Consider the following 21,377-nt stretch of genomic DNA (forward strand, 5'->3'; position numbering starts at 1 on the left):
TTTCCCGTCTTCCAGTCGTCGGGAACTTCACCTGACTGCCATGATTTTTCAAATATGATGGCCAGTGGCTTAGGAACTTCATTCGCCAGCTCCTTCAGGACCCGTGGATGGATTTCGTCAGGTCCCATGGACTTGTGTACGTTTAGGTTTTTAAGGTGGTCTTGAACCAGATCCTCTCCTACAGTGGGCCTGGGGTCTTCATTCTCACAGTCCCTGCGTTCGCCTTCCAAGACTTGAGTGGTGCGGTCAGAGCCTTTGCCAGTGAAGACCGAGGCAAAGAAGTCATTAAGAACCTCAGCCTTCTCCAAATCCAGGGTAGCCAGTTCTCCAGATATCTTCCAGAGGGGGCCTACGTTGTCCCTAGTCTGTCTTTTACTCGCTACGTACCTATAGAATCCCTTCCTATTATCCTTAACATCCCTAGCCAAGTTCAATTCTAACTGGGCCTTAGCCTTCCTCACCTGGTCCCTAGCTTCCCGGACAACATCCCTGTATTCTTCCCAGGCCGCCTGTCCCTGCTTCCACCTTCTATAAGCCTCTTTTTTCCTTTGAATTTTCCTGAGCAGCTCCTTATCTATCCAAGGAGGTCTCCTGGCCCTCTTGCTACACTTCCTTCTAGCTGGGATGCAACACTCCTGAGCTTGGAGCACGTGATCCTTGAATAACAACCAAGAGTCTTGGGCCCCCTGCCCTCTAGGGCTGTGTCCCATGGAACCTTACTAAGCAGGTTCCTGAAGAGGCCAAATTCTGCTCTCTTGAAGTCCAGGGCAGTGAGCTTGCTGCACGCTCTTCTCACTGTCCTGAGGATCTCGAATTCGACCATCTCGTCGTCACTGCAACCAAGGCTGCCCTGGAGCATCACATTTGTAACCAGCCCTTCCCTGTTGGTGAGCACGAGGTCAAGCATGGCACCTCTCCTTGTTCGCTCCTCTGTTACTTGCAGAAGGAAGTTGTCTTCCAGTCAAGTATTATTTATACTGAGTCAGGAATTCCCCCAAATTACTTTGTCTTGGAAACCACGGTCCTCCTGCCATACATTTATATATTATTAACATCTTTTTTAATGCATCTATTTAGTGTTTGCTGGTGAATAAAGGGCTCCTGCAAACTTACTCATAAAACACAATACTGGAAGAAAAGCAGGGCCTTGGCACTGGAAGAAAAAATCCTAAGGTTAACAGCAGTATGAAACTGCACAATTGCCAGAAGATCTATGGAAAAGGAAATTTAAATGGTACAGCTTACTTCTGTGTTGTAACTGAGATGAGAAAAAGCCCTGCTGACTTTTCGCTCCTTGATGAACACAATCCTAATTTGTGTGAGCTTCTTGACAAAAGCTTGTGCTTTTTTGTGGGGTGTCATATATAGAAAACTGAAAAGGGACTTTTGGCACCACAGTGCCATGTGACTCTCACACAATACCACACCTCATCATCACTTCTATAAATCTAATCTAGCACCACCTTCCTGACATTAACACCTGTACCTCTTTCAGTGCTTCAATTCACCACTGGGAAGAGGCTACATATTTGAGATGTTTATGCACGTGCTTTCTGAACTGGAATTGTTCTTTTTCCTCTCTGAAGTTTACTCCTCTGATCTATTTTTAGAAAACAACCATGCCTTCTCTTGGCCTTAACTGGCTGGCTGAAACAAGTCTAGTTCTCCTGGTCCCTCCATATGTAACACAGGTTTGCCAATTCCCTGATCATTTATGCCGTAATGGTCTGCTGCTGTGGTGCTGGTAAATTAATATTTCTTGGTAGATCAGATTTAGGCACAGGAGTTCACATGAGGTCCTGCCAAGTGTCTTGTACAATGGCTTTTATAGTTTGTCACCTTTGCTGGAAACCCCATCTGCTGTGTAAAGTCTATTCGACTGTTTCACAGTCATGCCACGTTTTGATGATTTAGTTATACCACAAGTCACCAATACACACTTTCTTCTCTGTTATTTCCAGATATGAGGCTGTATCTTACAACATGCATCCCTGCTATTAGTTCATAAAAAGCAAACTTTGCATCTCATCCTATTTGTAGGAGGTTAATCCTGAAGACTACTCAATATTTTTTGTGCAGCATTCCAATCCAGTGCTGCAGGTAAGATCTACTTTTGCTGCCAAATGGATTATAATGTGTTGTATTTATGTTTGATATCTATAAACAAAACATTCAGAATGTTATCAGGTCTCCTCTCAGTTGATAATTCAGTACTTCACAATACAGCACACTGAACATTTACTTACATAATGGCCGCTGGCTTAGAGCTCTTGTGAGCCTCTTCAAAATACATAGTTAATTTAAATACTTATCAAAGAAAAGCAACTGAATTTCAAGAACAACAAAAAAATTTCAAGTATATGATACAGCTAAAGCATAGAAAGACTGTCTGCAACATTACCAAGGCTTCAGAACTAACAGAACCCAAGCAGCACGACCTGCAAGACTGACTTTTGAGTGCTTATTTAGCCAAATGGGTGAACAATCACTAAATGCAACTCCATTCTTTGCAGTAGCAACATCTCATGGCATCCAGCACTTGAGCACAAAAATATCAATGAGATTCTAACCTCCATGAAAACAAAAGAACTGTAGGGAGATGATAAGCCAGAGTGGAAAATCTAATTTCACATTGACATTAAGGATATGAGAAGTGTACATGCATAATATACAGTAAGATCAACAGTGAAAGCTCCCAAAGACAGTAATGGGTTGTATGTGCCTGGCAATTCCTAACAGTTTTCCAGGAATTCAGAATGGGTCACTCAACACTATGGCTACAAACTAACGTACAGCTACTGTGATACACATTGTCAGAAAATGACTTTAAAATGTTTCCAGAAACTACATCCCCACATAATCCTGTACAACAGCCATTCAGGGAAATGTAGCTGACCCACATACTCCCCCTTCAATCCTCTCACAGCACACAGCTAAATGAAAACAAATCTCTGGCATACTTCAGTAAAAACACGGCAACAGCATCTCTTTCTTACATTTTCAAGGAGTGCTCTGATTGTTCAGTGTTTGAATTCAGGTATGTATAAACCAAATACACTTTTAAAATCATGCAATGCAGTAATTACCAGCAATTTTCACTACTTTTTCATTATGGTCCCTAAGTTAACACCTCTCTCTCTCCCTCTCTCAAGGCAACTGTCCAGAAATACACTTGAGTCCCCTACACACTTTGTGGGAGATAGAAACACATCTCTTTACAACTACAGAGGCTACTTCTGAGATGAAGCTGGTATTGTACCTCTCATACTGTCTCTACAGGGTGATCAACGTGCCCACAACTGAGGAACTACCTAAACACAGCCAGAAGTGGATGCTCACATTTAAAGACCTGAAACACACTTTATCTGGGGCTTTATTGTGTAGGGCTACACCTGCTTAGGATAAATGGCTGAGCTGTCTTAAGAGAGATGTGACAGTCATACCAGCTTTTTCCACAATAACCTAACAACTTAAGCATGTTATCAGAAACTGGAGGCCAGGGTTCAATACTGTTTTCAACCTGAGAGTCTTTCCACCAAACTGCTCCCACTCCACAGCCATCTGAGCAGCATTACTGTGGTCTCCTGCTGAGGCTGGTCTAGTATGCAGACAGAAATACAAGAATCACAGAAGTAGGAGAACATTCATGAAGGAAACTATCTAATCAAATGGAGATTCCCCTTACTCTCTTTGTCCATTATTTCCCTTTTAATTCAATGACCATCTAAAATATAACACATTTAAGGTCCCATGAGAAAGGAGCAAGAACTTCAGGTCTCTTGCTTGCTCAGGAGAAGCTTCAGAAACTTTGGGCTCCTAGTTAGAGGTTTCTACTGGTTTACTGAGATACTCAAGTGATAATTCAGAACAGGCTGGTGGCTTACACTTGCTAACACTGGGCTGCCTTAAATGCATCTAAGCTATATGTCTAACAGGAGACTGAACACAGAAATGCAACATTGTCCTCCCTGTTAAATGGTTTGAAAGGTTCCCAGCAGGGCTTTGGCACCAGCCAGCTACCAGATCCCCAAAATTTCTAGACAAGATCAGGGCCTGTTCTCAACTGGCAATCTAGAGGTGATCCTTGGGCCTGTGAGCTCTGCAGTATGTACATGGACCGTTTTTAGCCAGCTGGCCTCATGACCAGTGGTACAGGGCATACAAAATTCACTAGTAAATACGCACACCTAAAGTCTGAACTCAAGTAGGCTAAGCTGAGCGCTAAGTAGCCATTCCATGGAAAGAGATCATGAAGAAATGACACTGTTTTGTTCCTTGCATACTGAGAGTCTGAGCTGTTCATTTCAGTCAGTAGATTTAACAAAAACATGTTTTATCAATTTTGATTGAAGTTGGCAGTCCAGAGCCAGCAAAACAGGGTATGAGTTCCAAGACTTTATGATTCACCAGTTGAATTGCTGATAGATCCAGTGGTCCAAAGGATGCTAGCAGAGAACTAGCACAGCTGAACTGGACTATCACACTGCTAGCATGAGAGGTGAGCAACTCAGAGATGACTATCATTAGGAATTATGCAACGATATGGTCTCCACTGCATTGTACTTAAGACCAGCATGTAGAAGGAAAGCAAAAAAACCCCAGCCAAATACCCAAAACCAAATCAAAAAGCAGAGCATCGTAACAGTGCAGCAAATGTTTCACGTGTTAATTATAACTGTAACCCACAAGAAATTATTGGTGAGATATGAAACTGAAAAATAATCTCATCGGATATACAGAATAATCTCTTCTCTCTTTTATTCTGGAATCACTATGGCTTGCTTTATTTATAATAGATTAATTTTTATTAGTCATACTTCTAAATGACAGCATTACATGCTAGGCTGTCAGTGACGCGAATAATTACATAAAGAAATCAAGAATTGATGCTCCTTTTACCAAGGGACTATGTGAGAAATCACAGTAAAAGGACCATAGAAATTTCTGAATAAGCCAGCAGGACATGTGAAGCTGCACCAGGCATGCCCAGACAATATATACCATGAATTCTAACTCAACTCCCAGTAACAATCCAAGGGCAAGTTCTACTGCATAACAAAAAAGAATTACAGCATTTTTACAGCATAAGTAATTACTGTACTGTTCTCTCAATGAAACTGAAATTGACCCTTCTGTTGTAAATAATACTACTTGTTGCTATAAAGAAGGACAATTTTGGGTATTAATAAAACCCCATTCCTTCTATATCACAGACATTCTCAAACAAGTTTACTGGCTGCCTTACAGGTTGCAAAACTATGATTTGAAAACACAAGTTGCAGGCAAGAGCTGACCCTACAGCATACAACTCAAACCTTTATGTTTACAGACCCTTAAACAATAGAAAGGATGCTTGTGGCAAGCAAACTGAAGAATGGTCAGTAAGTTCCCTTCATGCTTTTTAGACCTGGTGGTCTCACACTATTTCTAAAGGCTATATTTTGAACATGACATTTCAGAATACTACTGAGTTAATAATGCTACTTGAACATGTACAATAACATTATTTCAACATAACCATTCCTTTATGATAAATCCACCAAATATCTAGACTGTTTTATCAGTGAGCTTTTAAAAGGCCAAAGTTAAATTTTCATTTTATTGGAAAGCTTTCCAAGCCCCTGGTTAATGTACAGTTTTGATATTTCTCTCCTCATCTGCATCTACATGAGGTTTTTTTTTTTTTTTCTCATTACCCTATTATCATATAATGCTACTGGGAATGGAAGGAAATTAAAATAACATGCTAGCACATTACATAATGTGTTAGGTAGGAACTGTGAGAGGATGGAGCTAAAAATACAGATATTGCAATGCTTTTATTTGCATGTGCTGTTGCCATGTTTTTTTCCCACACAGAACGCTAACACATCTTTTATTGTGCAAATCAGCATTCTCTCATTTCAAAACTCATTTGTTCACTTATCCTGAACTTATAATCATACTTAAGATGTCTGCCTCTATAATTCATGCATGGGAATTAATGCTGCATTCTATGCAACATATACACTCAAGACTGATGTGTTGAGAGTGGCATCGTTCCATCCCAACACACCCAGTCAGTTGCCAGCACCTACAATAAATGCTCGGAGCGATGCAGAGATATTCCAGCTGCTCCAGCCAATGAGCCGGCTTCATTTGGAGCTCGGCTCAGATGCCTCTATACAAACGCCCGTAGCATGGGGAACAAACAAGAGGAATTAGAGATGTGTGCACGACTACGGGAGTATGATATAGTAGGCATCACAGAAACATGGTGGGATGGCTCCTACAACTGGAGTGTTGGAATGGAAGGTTACAGGCTCTATAGGAAAGACAGGCCTGGCAAGCGGGGAGGGGGAGTTGCTATTTATGTTAGGGATAGACTGGAGAGTATGGAACTCTGTCTGGGGACGGGTGAGCAGTCGACAGAGTTTGTGGGTCAGGGTTAAAGGGAGAGCAGCGATGGGTGACATTATTGTGGGGATCTGTTACAGACCGCCTGATCAAGAGGAATCTGTGGATGAAGTGCTCTCTAGGCAGATAGGAACAGCCTCACGCTCGCAGGCCCTTGTTCTCATGGGACACTTCAACCACCCTGACATCTGTTGGAGTGAAGGTACGGCCCAGCACAAGCAATCCAGGAGGTTCCTCGATTGTGTGGAAGACAACTTCCTTCTGCAAGTAATAGAGGAGCGAACAAGGAGAGGTGCCATGCTTGACCTCATGCTCACCAACAGGGAAGGGCTGGTTACAAATGTGATGCTCCAGGGCAGCCTTGGTTGCAGTGACCACGAGATGGTCGAATTCAAGATCCTCGGGACAGTGAGAAGAGCGTGCAGCAAGCTCACTGCCCTGAACTTCAAGAGAGCAGACTTTGGCCTCTTCAGGAACCTGCTTAGTAAGGTTCCATGGGACACAGCCCTAGAGGGCAGGGGGGCCCAAGACTCTTGGTTGTTATTCAAGGATCACGTGCTCCAAGCTCAGGAGTGTTGCATCCCAGCTAGAAGGAAGTGTAGCAAGAGGGCCAGGAGACCTCCTTGGATAGATAAGGAGCTGCTCAGGAAAATTCAAAGGAAAAAAGAGGCTTATAGAAGGTGGAAGCAGGGACAGGCGGCCTGGGAAGAATACAGGGATGTTGTCCGGGAAGCTAGGGACCAGGTGAGGAAGGCTAAGGCCCAGTTAGAATTGAACTTGGCTAGGGATGTTAAGGATAATAGGAAGGGATTCTGTAGGTACGTAGCGAGTAAAAGACAGACTAGGGACAACGTAGGCCCCCTCTGGAAGATATCTGGAGAACTGGCTACCCTGGATTTGGAGAAGGCTGAGGCTCTCAATGACTTCTTTGCCTCGGTCTTCACTGGCAAAGGCTCTGACCGCACCACCCAAGTCTTGGAAGGCGAACACAGGGACTGTGAGAATGAAGACCCCAGGCCCACTGTAGGAGAGGATCTGGTTTGAGACCATCTTAAATACCTAAACGTACACAAGTCCATGGGACCTGACGAAATCCATCCACGGGTCCTGAAGTTGCTAAGCCACTGGCCATCATATTTGAAAAATCATGGCAGTCAGGTGAAGTTCCCGACGACTGGAAGACGGGAAATATAACCCCCATTTTCAAGAAGGGGAAAAAACCCAGGGAATTACAGACCAGTCAGTCTCACCTCTGTGCCTGGCAAACTCTTGGAGCAGATTCTCCTGGAAGACATGCTAAGGCACACGAAAAACAAGGAGGCGGTTGGTGACAGCCAGCATGGCTTCACTAAGGGGAAATCCTGCCTGACCAATTTGGTGGCCTTCTATGATGGGGCTACGAAACTGATGGACAGAGGCAGAGCAGTTGACGTCATCTACCTGGATTTGTGCAAAGCCTTTGACACTGTCCCACACGACATCCTTGTCTCTAAATTGGAGAGACATCAATTTGATGGGTGAACCACTCGGTGGATAAAGAACTGGCTGGATGGCCGCACGCAAAGAGTTGTGGTCAATGGCTCCATGTCCGGCTGGAGACCGGTAACGAGTGGTGTCCCTCAGGGATCGGTGTTGGCACTGTTCTTGGTCAATATCTTTGTCGGTCACATGGACAGTGGGATTGAGTGCGCCCTCAGCAAGTTTGCTGATGACACCAAGCTGTGTGGTACGGTGGATACGCCGGAGGGAAGGGATGCCATCCAGAGGGACCTTGACACGTTTGTGAGGAGAGCTGATGCCAACCTGATGAAGTTTAACCATGCCAAGTGCAAGGTCCTACACCTGGGTCAGAGCAATCCCAGGCACGGCTACAGGTTGGGCAGAGAAGAGATTCAGAGCAGCCCTGCAGAGAAGGACTTGGGGGTGTTGGTCAATGAGAAAATGAACATGAGCCGGCTTCAGTGTGCGCTCCCAGCCCAGAAAGCCAACTGTATCCTGGGCTGCATCAAGAGGAGCGTGACCAGCAGGTCGAAGGAGGTGATCCTGCCCCTCTACTCTACTCTCGTGAGACCTCACTTGGAGTATTGTGTGCAGTTCTGGTGTCCTCAACATAAAAAGGACATGGAACTGTTGGAACAAGTCCAGAGGAGGGCCACGACGATGATCAAGGGACTGGAGCACCTCCCGTATGAGGACAGGCTGAGAAAGTTGGGGCTGTTCAGCCTGGAGAAGAGAAGGCTGCGTGGAGACCTCATAGCAGCCTTCCAGTATCTGAAGGGGGCCTACAAGGATGCTGGGGATGGACTCTTCATCAGGGACTGTAGTGACAGGACAAGGGGAATGGATTCAAACTTAAAGAGGGGAAGTTTAGATTGGATCTAAGGAAGAAATTCTTTACTGTGAGGGTGGTGAGGCACTGGAATGGGTTGCCCAGGGAGGTTGTGAATGCTGCGTCCTTGGCGGTGTTCAAGGCCAGGTTGGATGAGGCCTTGGGTGACATGGTTTAGTGTGGGTGTCCCTGCCCATGGCAGGGGGTTGGAACTAGATGATCTCAAGGTCCTTTCCAACCCTAACTATTCTTTGATTCTATGATTCTATGACGTATTCTGTGTGTACTAAAGTATTTTGATCATGGATGGCAAGCAACCAAGTAAATACTTTATTTGGTGTTAAGTGTTATTAAAGGAGACCACAGAATAAAGAGAAATGCTACATGGAAAGAGGAAAGAAAGCTATAGATGTGCTCTGAGTGCAACACTGTCTTTTCCTGTACTGGATGCTGAACGAGTATTAATTTTACTGAGCATTAACATGAAAACTTTCTTTCTTCTACAGTGTTCACTTAAGTAGGAAAGGAAATCACTGGCATTTACAACAAGAATCATGACTTTAAAGCATTGCTAAGTAAAAGCTAATCTGCTCAACTGGATTACATTAAATGACATAAAGAAACATTAGAGTCACTTACTGGGCTCAGCAGCTGGATGATCTTGAGGTCCTTTCCAATCCTGGCTGTTCTATGATTCTATGTAGAAGTAGGAGTAAAGTCCTGCTCTCAGACTATGAGAAAGACAGCAGTCACAGTGACAAAACAGTCACTGAAAGCTGATCCTTATGGCACCTGTCATGCTGAAGGAAAGAGATGAGGCCCTTAGACATGACCTCCTACCTTGCAACATGTGTGGCAGGACTGGGAAGGCAACTGTGACCTCTGCTTAGTGTGGAGTGTGTGGTGGTTCAAGTAGGGAACTGTTTTGTTATATATGAGTCTTTGCATCTCAAAGGTGACCGCCTCAGTTTAGTCTACTCCTTCCTACCACTAGACAGTGTGTAGGAATTGGGTGTTCTCTTTCATTCATTTAAGGATCTTTATACTATGAGATTTGTTGAAACGCCTAAGCCATTTACAGAATTAAACTCTGGACTTGAGCTGACAAGGGATCCTTTACACCATGCATCTTCCTTTAAATCATGCCTTTCCTATCCTAGGGACCGTGTGCAGATGGCCTTAATTCCACCTATGACAATGAACCCAGAATTTACAAGGTGCCTTTAAAGGTCTGCATTAGGCCAATAAGAAATGTAAATCTCGGTGGAATTCAGACATTCTGAACAGATCGTGAAGTGTTTATCTGATGAAGTAGTAGAAAGGAGTGCTCATCACTTTAGATAACATGCAGTTTGAAATTTCTATGGTAGTTTTCAGCTGCACTTCAAAATAATAACTTCATATGGCCTTTTGGGCTGAAATATAGTATACATTACTTCTTCAGAAGGGAAGTAAGAGAAAAGAGATTAACAGTATGATTCAAAACTAAGCACTTCAAGTAAAGAGGTGTTTGCTTTATTTTCCCAGCAGAGTTATCTATGTATGTTGAAGATGTTGGGCACATTGATGATAAAGGGCATGCATTGAAAATACACAGACTGTCTTCACTCTAGCACACTTTCAGCTTTCAACTTACATAATTTGAAGTTTATTTGCTTCCTTCTGCATATTTTCTTTAAGGTACTTTTAAATTATAGTACTTGGCAATTGCTGCAGTTCTCTCTCTCTTGTCTGGCCTTTGCAGCCCCAGGTGCTGTGGGATAGATACCACATACTCTGCACAGGAGGCACTTTGGCATCCTTAATGTCAAGTATTGTACCCACAGGGCGTTGCTAGCTGACACACTTGGCCCTCCTATTCTCTTGCTTCAGATTGGAACAGAAGAGTACCAAGTGTCTATGGTGTCTATAACAGCAGAAAGGGTGTCTGAACGAGCCATTAACTGATTAAAAGGGGCAAATCCAGCTGAGCCAAAGTCAGTGAGAGAGACCAGAAAGCAGAGCAGAACCTGGATGGTCTTGCCTTCTTTCTTATCCTTGCTCCTTTCCCCTGTCTGCTGCTCCCCAAGTGCCTGCCATGTCCAGGTCATTCTGGTGTTACCTGGGCAAAAGTCTTTGGGATGTTTGCTACTAACGTTTTTTGAGGATATGGCACAGAACAGCAGGAAGAGGGTGGTGTGGCAACAGTATTTTGCCGATTATGTAAGCAAGACAAAGGAAGTGGGAACACTCAGCCTTTATTATAGCAAGACTAATTGGAAATCTATGTGACAAAGAAAACTTGCTTCTCCCTGCTGAAGCTTGGAGGAAAACTTTTCCAGAGAAGGTCACAAGAACCTCTTATGGAATGCGGCAAACAATTTAAAGTTCTTTCTAACATAGATAAATATATAAATAACATTAAATAGATGCAGTCAGTGAGCACCACATTTTTAATTTCTGTGTATGAGCCAGATCTTTGCAATAAATCAGTGTTCCTTGGCTGATGTATAAGGACCTGACCATTTTATGAACCTGCAGACAATTTAGCCTCAGGGTCTTTCAAACTTCAGCTTAACTTGCCCTGAAGAAGTAAAAGATACAAATGATACTGCCTTGGAAAAGTGAGTTCTTCAACAGATACTGAAGAACCCTCATAGAAAAAATACTTGCATTTCCATGCTTTTAATGAAAATTCTTTAGAACTTTACTGTAAAATACTCATCTTTGAAAAGAAGACAGAATATCCACAATAGAATCATAGAATCATAGAATAGTTAGGGTTGGGAAGGACCTTAAGATCATCAAGCTCCAATCCCCCCTGCCATGGGCAGGGACACCCCACACTAAACCATGGCACCCAAGGCTTTGTCCAACCTGGCCTTGAACACCGCCAGGGATGGAGCATTCAGAACTTCCCTGGGCAACCCATTCCAGTGCCTCACCACCCTTACAGTAAAGAATTTCTTCCTTAGATCCAATCTAAACTTCCCCTGTTTAAGTTTGAACCCGTTACCCCTTGTCCTATCACTACAGTCCCTAACAAAAAGTCCCCCCCCAGCATCCTTGTAGGCCCCCTTCAGATACAAGAAGACATGTATTATGCAATTCTACAGAACCATCATTTTAGATATAAAAAAAAAAAAGCCTTGAAAATTACAATAATTTTAAAAATCAAAATAGCTTAGCCAGCTGTTAAAGAAGCACCTACACTCATCATTACTGAATGCATTACTGCTTTAAACATATATAATTCCAAAATAATCTCCTTGAAATAAATACAACAGTCATAAAACATGATGGAAATTGAAGACAGAGCAAGCAGTATTTTTTGTATTAAAACTCTGACAAAATACATTTTAATCTTGTCCAGTCTTATGAATTCTAAAACAACCTAGAATGCCATTTGGCCTTCATGATTAATGTGTACTTTATCATTGTAAACAGGGCTTCCTGAACATTCTATAAAGTCTGCTTTTTGAATCAACATCTAAACAATCAGCATTGCCCGTTCTCTCCTTTAATGTTGTGGTGGTTGTGTGCAGATTCTAAGTAAGTTGTAAGATACCAGGATGTTTCATACTAAATAGAGAAGAAGAATTTAATCACAGAAAAAAAGCTGGAATTCTGAATGACCTCAGGTATTGCCTTTGTTGACTTGAACAGCAGAATTTGTGCTCTCCTTATCCATCTCAGGAATTTAAAAGTTTTATGTGACATGGCTGATGTGTTGATCAATAAAACAACAACAATCATTTACACTGCAAGTTTAGTGCAGTTTCAAAAATCTGCATTAACCAAGCTGGTAGTTGTAGCAGAATCAATACACAAGGCATCTTGCTTAGTGGTGTGCATAAATGAAGTACGACTAAACTTTTGAATATAGATTAAGATGATAAAATCCGTATGCAGAATGTGTTCTACAATCTGTGCAATGACAGTGTGCTTAAGAGTGTAATGCACAATAAAATGTTGTAGGTATTACGAAATTCTTTAACTTTCACACTGCTTCACTCAGTATTTACATTGTAAGTTTGCAGTCAGCAATCATTTTAAGACCTGTTGCAAAGGACCTTGGTAAATTTGCCACTCTGTGTTCATCTGTCAGTTCTACAGCTTCATGTTATATTAAATCTTCCCTCCTGTTTTCCTAACCACTCAGCCCCTCATTTAGCATACTTTAATCTCCTAACTAGCTCCTTTCTACTGTCAGAAGTTTCTGACATGTCAATACTGCTGTAGAAGTCAATCATCTTTAGTTTAGGATGCAGATAAAAGGAATGAATCTTTTTTTTTGTTGTTGTTATTATTATTAATGGTCTAATACGTTTGTGTTTAAATAACAACTCCAACTGGTATTATTTTAATCCAGATGCTTGAATTTAGAATGACTACATCATAGTTTTGTGAAATAAAGTCAGACAAATATCATACCATTCTGTTTCTAATCTAACTTGCTAAATCAGTTTCATTAAACCTGCTTTAAATGCTTTCTGGTTTGTTGTTCTTTTTTTTTTTTTTTTTTTTTCTCAGCTGGTACAGAGTTACCTAAAGTCTCACATGTTCTTTTAAAAAAGTTTTCTTAATGACCAACAGGATAGCATTTCCTACATACCTAAACCTACATACGTATAATACATAAGGCAGCAATAAATATGTTGCATAATAAAAAGAAGACCAAACCACTAATTATATGGAACACTGAATATTCTGAAGAAACCCAAAACACATTTATTTTCATTCACACATATACACGTCTACCAGATCTATATTTCCCAAAGAGAAATTTCCAAAGACCTTAGCATCACAATGAAAATAATTGACAATCACGCACTACAGATGGAAACTTCTTCCAGTAATAAAAAAATTCACCATTTTTGATGATACATGGTCAGCCAAAGGGAAGCATCCTAAACCTCTGAAAAATCTGTACTTCTCTTATCTATATTTTCATTATTCACAGTACTGAGCTCATTACCAGTTCGCATTCAAAATAATCTAATCATTCCTTTGTTTTCTTCAGATAAAAGTAGGCATCTTTTATTCCAATCAATGAAGGACTTACACAGTACCATGTTTCTGGCAGTGAAATAAACCTCTGCAAATTGGAAATTCATTAACAGGTACTATATAACACTAAGAACATCAGCTACCGGTTTTCCAGGTTGATTTTTTTCCCCCTATTTCTGCTATCATGGTAAATTAAATGTAAATCCTTTCTGAATGTTACAGTACATATTGTTTAAATGGGCTAACTTACTAGGAGTTTATCTTAAATCTGTGAAGTAAACAAGAAGACTGACTATTAAAGACAGTAGCTCAGCATAAAATATGTGATATGCCCTTGAACTTATAACACTGCAGTAAGCAATTACCTTAGAGAAGCCACCCACACAACCGAACTATGGCTTTGTTCCTTATCTTCAAAGAACAAGCCACTTGCATCTGGATCAAATCCTTTAAACAATACACAAACACTCAACATCAAAGCACTTCATTTTCTTCAGTTATTTCATTTAATTAGAGCTAATAAAGACATGAATTTAGACACTGATTGCTGTGTAGAAAATCCCCAAAAAGCATGTTCAAGAAATTAATCAATTTGGTTTTAATTTTATGAAGATTTTCCCCCCAGTACCTGACAGGAGCGCCTCTACTCTGTGCAGGTTTCAGCAAGACTGTCACAGTGCTGTCAGTTTGATTCAAAGGTGTTTCAAGTTCATATGGTGGCATAGAGGGTGCTAGAATAAGAAAAGAAAAGAGGCAGAAATAATAATTATTCCGGTTTTTCTTCTTTCAAGAGCTATATCTTTATTTGAATAGGTAATTTTAAAGACCTCTTCAAATACGAAGACCATATTATACGTCTAAGATGCTTTCCATTTACAACACAAGTGTGAGACCACTGTTAAATAACTTCGGGGAGGTGTGGGGGAGAAAAAAAGAAAAAAACAAACAAATTTCATCTCGCTGACAATTTCAAGACAGGAAACAGATACTAGTAGGAGTCAGTTTGCAGAAAGTATTGAGAATCCATGACTTGGAAACAGAAAACTTATCTCAAGAAGAGCATCTGCGAACGCGCATGCTGAAGTGACTGTATTTTTTGAAACTGAGCCCAGCTTTCTCAACATGGCAGTTGTATTGGGATGCACTCTCAGAATTTGTCATTCCTGGAATTTTAACTAGTGCTGAAACTGTCTTGGGCTCATTATCCACCACACACATATTTTACAATAATGAATCAGGATTATCACCATGAGAGAGTATCTTCATTTGAAGCCATACTCAACAGCATTTTTGCAAACTATGTTATCATTAAGAACTGCAGTTGGGATAAAATCAAACGATGCCCCAGTTATTGTCTTTTACTGTTGCTACTTTTTTCAGTGCTATCATCTAGTCACGTTTTATCATTATATTGGATGGAAGGCTGCTTGCTTAATTGGTTGTTTAGCAGCCTGTTGTATCCTTAGACTCCAGTTGTTAATGATGACACACAATTAGCAGATTAAAAGACTACAGAAGCAAAAAGCTGTCATCACAATGATCTTTTCTGACCACGAGAATAATGCTGGGCAGTGAACTTCCCTAAACTAATTCATGCTGAAAAACAAAACACATTTAGCAGGGGACAAGATCCTTTTTTTCCAGCAGGTTCTTCTAATGGTTAATTATACTTCATGCTGAATATGGAGACCTATTTGGAATCTCAGTTTGTTTAGCTTAAACTTCCAGGCACTGGACACTTTGTGTAACATGCTGAAGAAGTTACTCATAGTATGCTCCGCATACATATAGCAACCTGTGAGCCCCTTTAGCAAATTAAATAGCTGCAACAACATGAGTCTTTCATTCAAGTGTATTTTCCAGTCTTTTTCACCTTCCCAGGAGCAGCTGCATCTACTTGAAAGGCATATGAACTCTCTCCATTATCCATATTGCCTTACATATCCAAGTAAAGATTGCATTAACATTTTCGTCCACAACGCCTCAGTCTGCTGTGAAAACATTAACACTTTCATTGCTTTTCATTGATATTCACCAGTCTTGAAATGCTTTACAAATGTAAAAAATAGTGTTCAAAAACCTCCTTGTAAGGTGAGAGGGGTTTATTCTGTTTACAATCCTGGATATAAGGTACAAACATATAAACTAATAATTTTAAGTAAATTGGGTACCCACTTTGACAAGTCTAAAGGCTTCAGTATTACAGTACTTTAAAGATTCAGACACATTTTTCACATATTTTAGTTTTGCAGTTCTGAATATCCAGAATTTGTTCACATAATGCCCCATTTTCAAGTTGGCCATCCTGAAGAAAATAAGGGAAGCACAGAGTAAGTGCATCTCCAAAAGCTGTGTGGACTTTCAACGTTTTTGGAACACTGCAAGTTTCATTTCTTGCCCTTGGTCTCCTGCCCACATTTTAACAAGTCTTGTAATCTTCCTAACTTATGTGTCCTAGGTCCCCGCATGCACTCTAAGCTAATCTTAGTGCCTCTCCACTACAGCTGTCTTCCTGACCAGAGTATGAGCTGTGGTTCTCCAAGTCCTACCTTCTAGTCCTGGCTACGTTTTCTCTTCACCACAGATACTTGGACATTATCTACTTTTGCATTTTTCTCCTGCTTAAGTTAGGAGTATTTCTCCTTCACACTGCTGACACGTAAAGAAGGAGATTATCAATAAGCAGAGAAAACAGGAGATATTTTTCCTGTCCACAGTTTTTGCAACTGCATGCCTTCATCTTTGGAAGCAGAAGGCTCAGACGCACTAAAAGGTAATGCCTTTAGAGATTCTCTGTGTTGGGCCACACTGAGTTGATGAACACACAAGCAAGGCTCTCAAAGCTCAGAGAACTTATATCTATTCAGTAAGTATGGTATCTATGGTAATATTTGCTGCCCAATTCTGTCAACTTTCCATCATTTATGTGCAAACTGTAAAAATTACAAATTGCCCAAATCTGGACAGATTTTCAGAGTGATGGTCCAGGTTAATGTCTCTCTTCTTGCTAAATATTTAAATCCCAGTTTGGAAACACTTCAGTAATGTATCAGTCAGCAGAAGTTTTCACAATGTCAGCCACATTCCTCAGATGGATGAAATTCTTCTTAGTATGAAAGGCAGCATACAAAATTTCAGCCCACATAGCTGACTTTTCACAAAGTTATACACAACACAAAACAGCCTTCTAATAGAGTGCCCATCATTTCTGATAGCATGCACTGCTACCAGCTCTGCTTTTGGTAATACATATTTACATACAGATCACTTCATCCATCAGTGCCAATCACACTACTGTAGAATGAAACATACCAACTATTTACAGTACAGAACAGTACTCAAACACTTAAGACAGGAAATTTGAGTATCTTATTCAAATGAAAATGCAGTCTAGAGTTAGACAAAGTAAAATGCAATGACTCAATCCAGAAATTGGTCAGAATGCACTGTTGCCACCTCATCTGTTCTAAAAACCAAAACTCTTTCATTCATAAATGCTCATCAGTTTTGTTTCATGTATCTCCAAAATGGAGAGCACTGGCCACATCAAGAGCCTCAAAGCTTTACAGGAAGACAATGAAATCACAGGCCAATAGCACTGCAGAGGATACCGTATTCAACAGCTAAAATTTCAGCTGTGATTTTTCAACAAGACTAAGAAATATATGCATTCTGCTTCTGTTTTAAATTCCCCAGGAGATTAAAGCTTGTCCATGGCTTTAACTACCCATGGACAAGTCATAAACGTTCCTTGTTAGTGCAGTAACTAACACAAAGTAATGAGAGAGTGGTGTGTAGACAAGATAGCTAGCAAAGCCTCATCACATAGTAGCCTGGAGGTCATCCTCATCCCCAAACATGCCTGAAATGCTTGTTCACACTACTGAGTTTTAGTTGGGGACATATCAAATTTAGAAAAGAAAAAAAATTTAAGATCCAGTACTATTCTCAAACATCTGAATTCTCATCCATTCTCAATAGTCTTCTTCCTTCCTTCCTTCCTCATTCTAATAAGGGCTGACTCTGCTATCTTAAGTCCTATAGAGTCTTGATGTGTCAGAAATTGATTTCTGATGGAGAAAGATTTTGCTCAGTATAGGAAATGGGATGAAAAATGAATCCCATCTTTACTGATCACTATTAATAGTGTTAAGACTTCCTATAAAGAATTATTTTGTAACTTGAAAATTATCAACTAACTTCTGTAATGGCAGTAATTTCCACTATGCATTAACTGCCCTTTCCTGTAAATAACAAAAAAGAAATTGGTCTATCTACCTCTGATTAACACTTGTTACTTGTTTCCATTCCAGTGAGGACAGAAAATGAGTGATGAGGACAATACACAGAATGAGAGCAAAAGAGAAACAAGATGTTGCACCCAAATGCATTCCTTTATCTTTTCTGAAAAGCACAGTTGACCACAAATAGATAAGGCAATTTTCTATAAATATTACTAAGGGGCCATAGTTCAACTGTCAGGTTAATTCCCAAGAAGATTGTAGAGAACTGAAGAGTAAAGGGATTCCAACTGTAACTTTGCAAAACATTTTGTCATCAATTACATAAGCATTTTAGAGGATGCAATTGTATTGCATCCCATCACCTAGAGAAATGAAGTGTTTCTTTGCCTCTGGGAAGGCTTTAAAACATTGTTCATGGATTTGCAGAAGCGACAAAGGCATGCTGCTGCTATTTGAAAACCACTAGTCCTGATGTTCTTGTCTAATACAGTTTCATATCCACTTCAGTCCACACGCCTGCTAGGAACATACCCAGGCTGGCAGTTAGCTACACTTTCTAAGTAAGTGCTAGACATACAGTATTTCTGCTCTACTCTCAATTGTTCATGGCTTATTGAAGAGATTTTCCAGCACCGTTACTGTACTAATTTAGAACCACGTCAAGGCTGACTAAGCTCTGAACGAAACCTTCATCCTCATGTCCAAAAAACCCTATGCTAAATGTTGCAACAGCAGCTGGCACTGAATACGGGCATATAATTCATAGGGTTTCTTGGGTCATAAGTTACAGTTGTGAAGAGGAATATCAAAGTACTAGCTGGTATTTAAGCACTTGGAAGTTTTTCAAATATGTTGATATATGTCACTTTGACATCTTCAGGGATGAACATGCATTTTACTTCTTCAATTTGCTGCTTGTTAAATCCTAAGGAGGAAGTAAACAACAAAAAGAATTACGTGTGATGTTAAGCAAATTATAATATTCTTTAATCAAGTACCTGATATTTTAGTGGTGAATTGATTTGTAATTGGAGGTCCAAAACCTTTAGCTGTGCTGGCTCTAATGGTGAAAGAGTAGGTAGTTCCAGGATACAGTCCAAAAAAGAGATAGTGCGTTTCATTTCCTAGCTTTGAGACTCGTCCACTTTGATTGGATAAATCTATTTCTGGGTCAAAGGAACTGACTGCTTTGTAGGTGATCTGCAAAAGAATAAGAAAGTTATAAACTGCCTTGAACAGATGGAGAGAGATTGCATCTTTATCCAGTAAACCCTTTGGATGTATGCGCTGTCAGACATTTTATGATAAGCTATCTTACTCTCTTGTACTCTTCAAATTCCAAATCCCATGAAGGGACACAGAAATTCAGCTGTAACTGGTATGAGTTATTACTTTTATAGATACAGAGACTTAGAGGCGGCTGGATTACAACTCTAAAGGACAGGCTAAGGCTTACATTAATTCTTTCAAGATGCTGGCTTTAACAGTGTCATTTTTTTAATTCATCTTACTGTTGGTTTCGATCAATAACAACAGGAAAACCAAAACAACCAGGTAAACAGATAAGCAAATAACAGAAGGTGTAGCATCCAGTTCCAGCTGATTTCATTATAATTACACTTTGCTCTGAATAAGATTATTCATAAAAGATGATAAGGGCAGCTTAAGGCAAATTTTTCAGGAAGTGGGTAAAGCTTCCATTTTAGTCTGAAGCTTAGCTAACGTAACTGTTAATTTGGACTTTTTCAGGTTATTATATTGTACCTAGGTCAGATACTCATTGGAGGAAAACAGAGATAAAATGTTAAGTAATATATGCAGAGTGTATATTGTATCCTCAGCTCTTTCTTTGATTCAAACAGTATTTTCAGTTTTCATTAGAAATGTTAATATAAGTTCACAGTAAAACTTGATCCAGATTTCTTCTATTAATTACTAATTTCTATGCTCTGTAATGAGAATTTAAAAATAAGAAATCCATTTAAAAAGTAAAAATGATTCATTCCTCCTTTTTAAAGTTTCATTTTTATGCAAAAAATTCCAAACACTCTTATTATACAAAGTGATAACTGACATTCCTTTAGCTATATTTATTCCATATCATTATACTTAATAACATAGAATATAGAAAATACATAGAAACATCTAAGCGTATACTATTGGTTGTTATTCAAGGATCACGTGCTCCAAGCTCAGGAGTGTTGCATCCCAACTAGAAGGAAGTGCAGCAAGAGGGCCAGGAGACCTCCTTGGATGGATAAGGAGCTGCTCAGGAAAATTCAAAGGAAAAAAGAGGCTTATAGAAGGTGGAAGCAGGGACAGGCGGCCTGGGAAGAATACAGGGATGCTGTCCGGGAAGCTAGGGACCAGGTGAGGAAGGCTAAGGCCCAGTTAGAATTGAACTTGGCTAGGGATGTTAAGGATAATAGGAAGGGATTCTGTAGGTACGTAGCGAGTAAAAGACAGACTAGGAACAACGTAGGCCCCCTCTGGAAGATATCTGGAGAACTGGCTACCCAGGATTTGGAGAAGGCTGAGGCTCTCAATGACTTCTTTGCCTCGGTCTTCACTGGCAAAGGCTCTGACCGCACCACCCAAGTCTTGGAAGGCGAACACAGGGACTGTGAAAATGAAGACCCCAGGCCCACTGTAGGAGAGGATCTGGTTTGAGACCACCTTAAAAACCTAAACGTACACAAGTCCATGGGACCTGACGAAATCCATCCACGGGTCCTGAAGGAGCTGGCGAATGAAGTTCCTAAGCCACTGGCCATCATATTTGAAAAATCATGGCAGTCAGCTGAAGTTCCCGACGACTGGAAAAAGGGAAATATAACTCTCATTTTCAAGAAGGGGAAAAACCCCAGGGAATTACAGACCAGTCAGTCTCACCTCTGTGCCTGGCAAACTCTTGGAGCAGATTCTCCTGGAAGGCATGCTAAGGCACATGAAAAACAAGGAGGTGGTTGGTGACAGCCAGCATGGCTTCACTAAGGGGAAATCCTGCCTGACCAATTTGGTGGCCTTCTATGATGGGGCTACGAAACTGATGGACGGGGCAGAGCAGTTGACGTCATCTACCTGGATTTGTGCAAAGCCTTTGACACTGTCCCACATGACATCCTTGTCTCTAAATTGGAGAGACATCAATTTGATGGGTGGACCACTCGGTGGATAAAGAACTGGCTGGATGGCCGCACGCAAAGAGTTGTGGTCAATGGCTCCATGTCCGGCTGGAGACCGGTAACGAGTGGTGTCCCTCAGGGATCGGTGTTGGCACTGTTCTTGGTCAATATCTTTGTCGGTCACATGGACAGTGGGATTGAGTGCGCCCTCAGCAAGTTTGCCGATGACACCAAGCTGCGTGGTTCGGTGGATACGCCAGAGGGAAGGGATGCCATCCAGAGGGACCTTGACAC

General features: G+C 40.8%; 1 protein-coding gene across 1 annotated transcript in view; it reads right to left on the reverse strand.

Annotated features, from left to right (window-relative positions):
* PTPRM (protein tyrosine phosphatase receptor type M) overlaps nt 1-21,377 on the reverse strand; it is a gene marked incomplete at its 5' end in the record, with an annotated part of 476,815 nt that overhangs the window by 200,493 nt on the left and 254,945 nt on the right. Inside the window, 2 exons of the mRNA XM_080610125.1 lie at nt 14,343-14,445; nt 18,957-19,158. Coding sequence (XP_080466251.1) covers nt 14,343-14,445; nt 18,957-19,158 — 305 coding nt within the window. The remainder of the gene's footprint in view (nt 1-14,342; nt 14,446-18,956; nt 19,159-21,377) is intronic.

Source organism: Psittacula echo, assembly GCF_963264785.1.
Source record: "Psittacula echo genome assembly, chromosome: 2".
In the NCBI taxonomy this organism is placed as follows: Eukaryota; Metazoa; Chordata; class Aves; order Psittaciformes; family Psittacidae; genus Psittacula; species Psittacula echo.